The 10,528-nt window shown below is 32.2% G+C and overlaps 2 protein-coding genes across 5 annotated transcripts in view; one reads left to right on the forward strand and one right to left on the reverse strand.

The window, feature by feature from the left end:
- The window catches only part of LOC144977280 (putative ATP-dependent RNA helicase DDX27), a 32,715-nt gene extending 32,044 nt beyond the window's left edge, over nt 1-671 (reverse strand). The window contains exon 1 of one of the 2 annotated variants that reach the window (XM_078922325.1): nt 516-671. In XM_078922325.1, coding sequence (XP_078778451.1) covers nt 516-611 — 96 coding nt within the window. In that variant the 5' untranslated portion in view covers nt 612-671. Of the gene's footprint in view, nt 1-263; nt 326-515 lie in introns of those variants that run through there. The other variant, XM_078922326.1, reaches the window with a different exon arrangement.
- Nucleotides 672-904: 233 nt separating this feature from the next.
- Nucleotides 905-10,528, forward strand: part of LOC144977283 (mRNA cap guanine-N(7) methyltransferase-like) — a 22,124-nt gene continuing 12,500 nt past the window's right edge. Inside the window, exons 1-5 of one of the 3 annotated variants that reach the window (XM_078922331.1) lie at nt 919-1,018; nt 3,990-4,084; nt 5,837-5,901; nt 6,819-6,957; nt 8,155-8,283. In XM_078922331.1, coding sequence (XP_078778457.1) covers nt 5,884-5,901; nt 6,819-6,957; nt 8,155-8,283 — 286 coding nt within the window. In that variant the 5' untranslated portion in view covers nt 919-1,018; nt 3,990-4,084; nt 5,837-5,883. Of the gene's footprint in view, nt 1,019-3,518; nt 3,672-3,989; nt 4,085-5,836; nt 5,902-6,818; nt 6,958-8,154; nt 8,284-10,528 lie in introns of those variants that run through there. The other 2 variants (XM_078922329.1, XM_078922332.1) reach the window with 2 other exon arrangements.

The following is a 10,528-nucleotide window of genomic DNA, read 5'->3' on the forward strand; positions in this document are numbered from 1 at the left end:
GGTCACAAAGTCCGTCAGTAAATAACAAAGGCAAATATTTTTAGAAGACCATTTTTCAGCCTTTAAACTAACATAACTTTTCTTCTCCTTAACTGATTTTCACAATTTTGGTATCATTAGAATCGTGTTGAAAAGCACTTAAAAATAATAAAGGTTTCATTGAGCTCAATCCAATTTGATTTTTTAAATTTTTATTTTTACCAAAGTACCTACTAGTTGGGGAGTTGAAAAATCGTTTTTTCTTTATTTTCCCATACAAATACCATGTCCATCCTTTATATTAACCCGCTAAAAACATCCCCTCTTTAGGTGCTGTGAAACTACGGAAGTCCTTCCCAGTGGAGTAGCGATCAACCCAAAAAGTAAAAGTTTTAGTAGTAAAAGTAAAAGCGCATGTGTTTTCGGGTTTTCTACTTTCACTTTGTTGACGAGTGGTAATGCCAGCTTATATGAGAGGCATTTTATTAAAACGGCAATATCATGCTACTGATGGTTAAAATATTAAATTCTCTCACAACTTCATCATCTGAGTCTGATGTGTCATGTTCGGACGGAATGTTATCCGTTTCTTCGATTGTTCGTATGAGGCCCAATTCATCGATGGTCGCCATAGTTGTTGATATATTCCGTTAAAGATGATGTTCGTTCTTTGTTTGTTTTTTTTTATTGCAGAAAATGAGAATATCGCCTAAAAGTCGGCGGACGTTGATTTGTGATATTTCTTTTTGGCATGACATTATTTATGAATCGCATTCATGACTTGTATTTATTAACAATTTTCACAGGTTTCTTTCCTGGTAAACTTTTTTTTTAAAACCCCCCCCCCCCCAAAAAAAAGAAAAACATCAAAAAACTGTCACTCCTTTCAGAAACTGCAACGTAACACTACACTCTAATTGTGTGACCGGAACGGAAAATCGATTTTCATCGTTGCGAGTTGAGATAAAAGTGAAAGTAGGTTAGAGCTTTCAACCGAGAGAGTTGTGGTTGTGTTAGGCAGACATTTGGACAGAGACGAGTAAGTTTGTTTTAATCCACAGAGAAGTTGACGTTCATTGTATTGCATATGACTATGGCATATTGAATGAGGACACTTTTCAGAATCAAAAGGCTGTCATTATTCCCAGACGCCTGTCTGGGGATAATGAACATTCGTTATCCCCAGACAGGTGTCTGGGGATAACCAATTTTTGTTATCCCCAGACAGGTGTCTGGGGATAAAGAAAATTTGTTATCCCCAGACGCATGTAGCAAGTGGGCAGAAAGATTTTATGCAAAATGCCAAACTAGGCGTGAAAAATAACAAATATTCTGGAAAAAATACTAGATCTAGTGGTTGTGTCCCAAAACAGTTAATATATCAAGTGATATTTAACACAAGATGAAAGTAAATAGTGATCAAATGTCAAATCCAGCTCTTTTTAAAAAATGATTTTAAAGCAAATGGATCAATGAAATTTCTTTTGTTACTTTGATCTGAAAACGTCAAACTGGCAATTCGACTTTTTATTTTCAACCAGAAAGAAAGTTGTTAATCATCAAATCTGTTCATAGTCCACCAACCATTTAAATTTTCACTACCTACCTACCTAACTTTATTGATATTCTCTTGTTTCTATAATTTGCTAATTCTGGCCACAATTTTGGGGATGACCGGGAATTATTTTTTATTTCGCGGACGAATTCCTAGGCCATGGTGTTGTTCGCCCCAAAGCCCAAAACCGACACCTGTTATTTTCCTGTCTTCTTCGCACAAGACAATATAATTTAGTATCATACATCCACAAAACTAGATCCAACAACATATTTTTATTCGAATCAGAGATGAAAATAACTACCAAAACAAGGAAGCAAAAATGGTGGAAATATGTTTAGCTCATATATGAATTTAAGATATTCCGACAGTGGTGTGGATAGACAGCTCAGTGGGTTAGGCCACCTTTCATATTTTACTCCTTTTAGCTGCACAGATTCGAACCAGTCGCGACCCCCCCCCCCCCCCCCTCTCACACACACACACTTTTTTTTTTTTACTTTTTCTTTCTTTCTTCCCAATTGATGTTCATTGTTTTCACTTTTGTTCCGAGTTCCGAGCAAGAGTTTTTTTAATCAGTTGAATTTTGTATTTCTCCGATAATATTATTTCATTATTTAATTTGGTCTAGATCTATTATTGTTTTTTTTTTTTTGTTTTGGTCAAATGATAATATTAATATTATTATTATTATTATTATTATCATTATCACTATATTATAATAATAATAATAATAATAATAATAATAATAATTGTAATAATTGTTATTATTAATATTATTATTACTATTACCATCATAATCATTATATTATTATCAATAATAATATTATTTTTATTATTAATACTCTTATTATCATACTATTACTATTATTATTATTATTATTATTATTATTTTATCATTATTATTATCTTTATTATTACTACTATTATCATTATAATTATAATAATTATTATTATTATTATTATTATTATTATTATTATTATTTTATTATTATTATTATTATATCTATGGTCTAGATCTATTATTGTTTTTTTTTTTTGTTTTGGTCAAATGATAATATTAATATTATTATTATTATTATTATCATTATCACTATATTATAATAATAATAATAATAATAATAATAATAATAATAATAATAATAATAATAATTGTAATAATTGTTATTATTAATATTATTATTACTATTACCATCATAATCATTATATTATTATCAATAATAATATTATTTTTATTATTAATACTCTTATTATCATACTATTACTATTATTATTATTATTATTATTATTATTATCATTATTATTATCTTTATTATTACTACTATTATCATTATAATTATAATAATTATTATTATTATTATTATTATTATTATTTTTATTATTATTATTATTATATCTATCCTCTATCTGACCATTTGGTCGCTCTCTGAATATTTCTGTTTGTTTGCTTTTTAATTATTTATTCTTTTTAGACACTATTTGAGATCGGAGTGGGGACGAATATATTTGCTAGAGACTAGAAAAAAAAAAACAAAGAGAGAGAGAGAGAGAGAGTTTAATATTTTTAAAAAAGAGGTGGGGGGAGGATGGATGGGACATTTATCCCTTTCAACGTTCTGTAAAAAGAAGACGGAATTAAAAATAAAAAAAAAAGTGACGTTATCAGGATTCGAACCCACAACGTCGATTCTGGTCAAACTTCCAGGGCAAATGACTAAACCATTCGGCCATGACACCCACTTCGAAGTCGACGCATATTGTGTATATGTAGAGAGTAACAACTGATTTTAATGTTGGTTCATTTTATGTTTTTATAGATATTTTATTAACTTTCCTTATTTCTATGTGCATTTGGAAACATCCCATATTCTGGAATGTGGATAATTGTTTAAAAGAGCTGAGTTTCAAATATGCGTCTGGGGATAATGAAAATTCGTTATCCCCAGACAGGTGTCTGGGGATAACGAATTTTTATTATCCCCAGACAGGTGTCTGGGGATAATCACAGCGGAATCAAAATGGGCTGCCAGTACTGCCAGTGCCAGTGAGTGAGGTGAAAAAAAGTCACCGGATTCATATATTCATACACAGTTACAGCAGACTGTGACAGTCAGACGGCCAAGTAAATTTTGCACAGGTACAAGTACAAAAATAGCAGTGCTTTAAACTGTCAATAACCATAGATGATAAACCACAGACATTGTCTGTCAATAAGAAAAGTCCAGGCTTTTTATTATGGCCGGCTCTATTTCTCAGAACGTTCGGGAAAATAAACTTGAACTCGATTTCTCTGAACGTTCAGGAAAATAAACTTGACCTCTCTATTTCTCCAGACACTGTGCTCAGAAGGCTCAGGAAATACACTTGAACTCTAATTCAAATTCTCAAATTAATGCTGAACTCTACTTTCCCCGAATACTCTGTAAAACAAAGTTATGGCTCTATACTTTTACAGATTCCAATCCAAATAGCCTCTTTATGTTGATGAGGGGGCGAGTTTTGTCTTCATCTTTATTAACTAATTGTTAATTTGATGAAGACAGAGAGGTTGTAAGTTGTCAGCTGTCCAACACAAAAATTATGTTTATTTTATGTTTTGTTTCAGTTTTCATTTCTTTTTCCGTTCTTCAATTTTCTCTTTGTTTCAAAAAGTTGTTAAATTTTTTTTTGGGAGGAGTATTATCTAGCTCTAGAACGTGCTTCCTCTTGGTCCTCATAGAAGTTGCAGGATGATGAAAGATGGCGCCAAACTCTTGCAAATAGGAGGTAGCCGAATAAATCTTGAGAACGGGTACCGGAAACTGTTTGGAGAGATAGAGTTCAACTTTATTTCTCTGAATATTCGAATAAATGGTCACTTTGTTTTATTATATAAAGACAGTGTCTGTCAATAAGAAAAGGCCAGGCCAGAACGACCAATCGTTGAATGGTCAAGATTCTTAATAGCCAATCATTCTTCAATCACAAAACTCAAGAACTCACAAGAACATAAGTTTGAAATATGGTGATGAACGGACCTATGAAGTCGTTTCTGGGCAGAGTTTAGTCCTGAGTGACAGTAGAAAACAAAAATGTCTACATGATTGATATGGCCATTTAGGGAACTATTTTCTACTCCTCCAAATATAATCTGAACACTAGAGGGTTGAAAATTTCACTACCTACCTACCTGTTAACTTTATTGATCTTCTTTTGTTTCTATAATTTGTTCATTCTAACCACTATTTTGGGGATATTGATGATAGTCTGGGATTTGTTTAGTTCGCAGACGAATCTTTAGGTCTAATTGTTGTTCGTCCCAAAACCGACCACACCTACTATTTTCCTGTCTTCCTCATACAAAATAATCCAATTTATCATAACAGTTCCACAAAACTAGATCCAACAACATATCCGAATCAGATATGGAAATAACTATCAAAACAATGAAGCAGAACTGGTGGAAAATTATCAAGCACATATGAATTTTAAGTTACACAGATGTCGGTGTGGATAGACAGCTCAGTTTGTTAGTCCACTTTTGATTTTGTTCCTTTTTGCTGCAGTGGTTCGACTCCACTCCCTCATTTTATGTTTGTTTTGTGTTTTTTCTTCCCAAAAGATGTTAGTTATTTTCCTTTTTGTTATGTTTTTATACTGAGCAGGAGTCTTTAGATTAATTGAAATTTTTTATTTCTCTGATAATCGTTCAATTTTAATTCATGTATTTTGCTCAAATTATTTGTTCTGTTCTGGGGTGTTTTTTTTCAATATTTATTATTATTATCATTATTGATATCATCTATCTGTGTGTGTGTGTCGTTTGAGATAGATAATATTTTACATTTAATCAAGGGTGATTGACTTAGTTTACATTTTACACCTTTGTTAGATAGACTATGTTTTGAAATTTGTTACAGATTCTTGAGTTTTATTTATAATTTGCATAACCACTGCGTTACAATTACAGCAACAAAAATATTGAAGCGGGCTTTGAAAAGTAAAACAAAAGTTTATTATAATCTCTTGAAGTAGCAAGCAGTATAGAGTCTAAGTAATATTATAAGCCTTTGAAATTGTTTTATGTAAATGACATTTCACTAAATGTTTACGAAAAATAATTTTATGTCTAATGCTAAGAATGGGCGTAAACCAAGAGAAGAAATATATTACATAGTATTATGTATGTAACTATGATATTTTTATAAAATATATTTGTATATTATATTTATATTTTATAATTTTTACATTTTCCTCATTTTGACAAATTGTCATTTATCGTCACTGTTTTATGATCCATAATTTTTGTTTATGCTTTACCAGGTGTTTTGTAATTTGTTGAGATCCCCATTATCAAGACTACAAGTACCATGGCATGCCCATCTGTAGTGAGTACTTTTTATCTGACATTATCAACAGTTGATGGATTCTTTAGAAGTATTCCCTTTGTTATTTGAAAATGCCCTGGTATGGATGATGGTGGTAAAAATGGATTGATTTGTGAGAGCAATAGTAAATGGTCAGGAAACGATCACCCCATTAACCCAAACTGGGCAGCTTAGATCCTTAGAAACCCAATAATTACATGTTTCAAGAACAAAATGTTTCGGTTAAGTTTAGAATTCTCTTCCTCTGTCAGTTTAGTCAGGTAATGGAGAGTGTCAAGGTTTTCAAGAAACGGTTCAAAATCACCTTATTCAAAAAGTTTGTATGTTAACCTGTTTTGAATTTTTATAATATGCTTAAATACATGGAGATCACACCCAGTGTTGGCTTTGTTGGGTTTTGTTTGGAGTTGAGTTGTGAATGTAATGCCTGAAATGACAACTTTGTGAAGAGCTACAAGGTTTTGACAGAAAGAGCTATAATACAATATTAATTATTATTTTATTACTATTATTATTATTATTAAACACACAAGCTGCAGATTAAAATTCACTTGTTTAAAAAAGAATGTATAAATTGTCTGTGTGAGGGTCAATTCTTTTAAAGTATATACTTCACATAACAAACAAAGCTACAGTCATGTTTTTATTATATATGGCTATTCTTACTCATCATCTCTATCTTCTAACCAACTGAATTAAATTCACCACTCATATAGTTTTCCATTCAGTCTATTTAATAGTATTTTAAATGGTATTTTGTTGCTAGTACTATGATTATTCCATTATCACAAAGGCGAGTTTGGGGTGGAGGTTAGGGTATATCTGTTTTTACTTTGAAAATGATTGCAGGTCAGAAATTCCATGTTCAGTCATCTTTTCATTTATGCGATTTTTACATCCTATGTGTTTATTTACAGCCTGAGAATAGCGGTGACAATGCCCAGAAGGTAGCCAACCACTACAACCAATTAAAAGAGGCAGGGAAGGAACAACGGACTTTGAGTCGTATCTTTTATTTACGCAATTTCAACAACTGGATTAAAAGTGCTTTGATACGTGAGGCCTATATATTTATTACTAATTTTGCCTTGTTATGTTTTATTAATTAAGAATCAGCGCTTTTTTTTCTTAATTTTTTTTTTCAATTTATTACTATTTGACAGCTTCTGTCAGTTTGTTTCATGTTGACAAGTAGATTCATTATATATTCTGAACAATTGAACACCATTGAGCCCATTTTGCATTACACTGTACAACTTTCCATCTCAATGTTCTCCTTTATTTTGTCAATATATTGGGCATTGTTCTTGTGATCATTATTTTGACGGAAAAAGAAATCAGGTTCCCTCAAGTCAGATCAATTAGCAGATCAGTTGCAATCAACATTTTTCTATTAAACCATATCTTTCTGAAACAACACAGTATCTTTAGCTTCAAGGATAGTAGTTTAGAATAATAATAATAATAATAATAATAATAATGTACTTTATTCATCCAAAAGGAATTTTTTTTCATCTTGATTGCGACGACATGCATTGGCAAGACCAGGGAGAACAAACTGTTGTAACATTACTGGATACCTGGGGCATTTTCCATAGTTGAGGCAAAGCAAGACAAAAAGCTAGCTTAGCTGGCGCTTCATGTTGCCAGTTGACTGACTTGTAAACATTTGTGCAACACAAATTGCCAGCTGAGCTACCTTTTTGTCTTACTTTTAAAGTTTGCCTTACTTAAGGAACAAACTTCTTGCTCCAGTTACAATCACAATATTACCTTTGTCATCTTTAAAGAAAATAGGGACTGATAATCTTCTCTGGCCTCAAATCATATCTGACCTTAACCCTTATTGTAATGAAGTAAATGCTTATGGTTCTGAATCCCCCAAAACTAAATGAATTAGACAGATCATAATTGATTATATAGCTGGAAATTTCACCCACAATGGCAGACATTGACATACACCACCATTTTCGTTGCATTTGACCATACATTTTTCACAACTCTTAGCAGAAGTGAGACAACTAGTTTTAAGATAAAGTCTTACTTCAGTGACACTTTAACTAAAATCAGTGGATTGGTGTTTGAATATTTTGCAATACAACTTTCCATAGGTCAAAATTTAAACGCCCAGGATAAAAAGTTGAAATTACTTTTATGGAAAGTTTAGAATAGTGTATCAATTCCTTGACCATCCCTGCATTACCATTTTGCTCTCATTGTTTTGTTTGGGGTTTTTTCTCTCATTTTGACCAGGTGATACTTTGGATAAATTATACAGCAGTAACCCTCAGAGTAAAATCTACGTTTTAGATTTATGCTCTGGAAAGGGAGGAGACTTGCTCAAATGGAAAAAGGGGAGAATACACCACTTAGTTTGTGCAGGTGTGTATATGGTTCTCTTTCAAAGGTATTGTTTTTTAAACGAGTATCTATGTCATATCACTCCATGAATCACTAGCTAGTGTGTTATGTGACATCAATCATTTCTTGGAATGTTCATTCTTTTTAAAAATGCACCGTGTTCGTAATATACACCATTATGTATCTCTAATAATCAAGCTGTAAACAGCGATTTTAACACTCCATTTCTCTCTGTTACCAGTCCATCTTATCTTCACTGCTTCAACCATCATGTCAGTCCTTCCATCATCATTTTTTGTCTTTGTCTTCTTCTGTCAACACCCTCAGCATAGTAGTAATCATTTTCATTATCATCATATTTCAAAACCACAGCTATATCTGTAATGAAAATGTGTTCTGTATCTTGTGTTGTTTGTTATAATGTGACTGATTGTTGATTTGTTTGTTTTTCTGTTGCTTTTTAGACTTTGATTAAATTTTTATTTTTAGTTAATTGGAACATTTAACTTGATTTTTTTATCATAGCGGCCAACTGCTCTGATTTTGGTAATCTGAAGCAATTTTTGTTTTTAATAGAAAATTATAAATTAGGCTTTATATGTATAGAAATGACCGTTGCACCCATAATTATGCTTTTTTGACAAGAAAATTGAAACTGTGAAGAGATAATGCTCTAACTCTAGATTATATAATATAATAATCTTAAAACATACTGCTGTTTTGGGTCATGACGGTATTGTGTTTTAAGATATCCTGTTTTAGCTCTTTGAAAAGTGTGTTGCGATGGTTATTTATTTACTAAGTGTCTAAAATAAATTCTGAACTTAACCTTCTTTCTCATTCGCCATCCTACTTTTGAAATGCTTTCAAATGGCCAGATAGTCAGACAAAAATTAAATAGATCGTAATATACTCTACCACATCCTCAAGTCAGCCCATAAATAACACAGGACTAGATAGGACAACAGGTAGGAAAACGTCATCAAAAGTTGCTAGTGAGAGGTCGAGCGCCGCCATTTTATTTTTTATGCAACCAGGGACGCTGTGCGATTTAATCTCTATTTTAATTACTTTGATTGAGCTCGTTTAACCTTGATTTGTGGACGGAAAATAGAAAAAAAGGTCAGGTTTACGATGATAAACTAAATTAGACATATTAAACTACAGTTTTACTTGTACATTTTAGGCTTGGCTCCATTGATCGGGTTTATATTAATTTTTTTTTTTTTAAATGTCCTACGTGTTAAATGTTGCTTTTTACCAGGGGCCCCTTGTAAAGCGCTTCGAGCACATTAGTGGATATTGCGCTATATAAAGCTCAATTTTTTTTTAATGTTTTTTTTTTGGTTTATATTAATAACAATGCTAGCAATAGAAATCAAGCATACATCGAGAATTAGACAAAAGAGAGAGGGACTTGTTTACTTGGATCAATCTATCTATCTATATATATATATATATATATATATATCTCTTCTTCTAGGTTCCATGCCTGGTCCAGGCTTCGGATACTGCATGAATTATCTCTCTCCATTCCTCCCTGTCTATTGCTTTTTCAAACAGCTCTTGGATTGTTAGGTTGGTGAAGCCCTTCAGTTGGTCTATGAGTGTTTTTCTTTGTCTCCCCCGGGCGCGTTTACCAGGTATTTTTCCACAACTTGCCAGGTATTCATTCTTATCTTTCCTTACTATGTGTCCGAAAAAGGATAGTTGTCGGTCAGCTATTAAGGGCATTAGTTTCCTTTGTTGGTATGTTTGTTTTAGCACTTCTTCGTTCGTTTTGTGTGCAGTATACGATATTCTCTGCATCCTTCTCAAACACCACATTTCAAAAGCTTCAATGTTCTTTTGTGTTTCTGCATTTGTAGTCCAGCTTTCGCATCCGTATAACAAGATTGGCCATACGTAGCACTTCAAGACTCGGAATCTAATCCCGAACGACATCTGTTTGTTTTTCAAAATGTTTCCGAGGTCCATAAAGGCCTGTTTGGCTCGAGTTATTCTTGCTCGTATGTCTCGGTTACATCTTCCATCTGTTATCGCTATTGAATATATATATAAATTGAATCGTGTTTGATTCAAATATGGTACGAATAGTGCTCGACATGTAGCAATGGAGCGAATTATTATTTTAATATCTACCACAATGTTGGAGTCAGTCTACATCGATGAAATTATATATAGATATATATATATATATATGTGTGTGTGTCTATCTAAGCCCCTCCCACGCCGATTATTTATGACATGTGTCCAATTAAATTTA

This window comes from Berghia stephanieae, chromosome 7 (genome assembly GCF_034508935.2).
Source record: "Berghia stephanieae isolate SIO BIC M18660-M18661 chromosome 7, UCSD_Bste_1.3, whole genome shotgun sequence".
Lineage (NCBI taxonomy): Eukaryota > Metazoa > Mollusca > Gastropoda > Nudibranchia > Aeolidiidae > Berghia > Berghia stephanieae.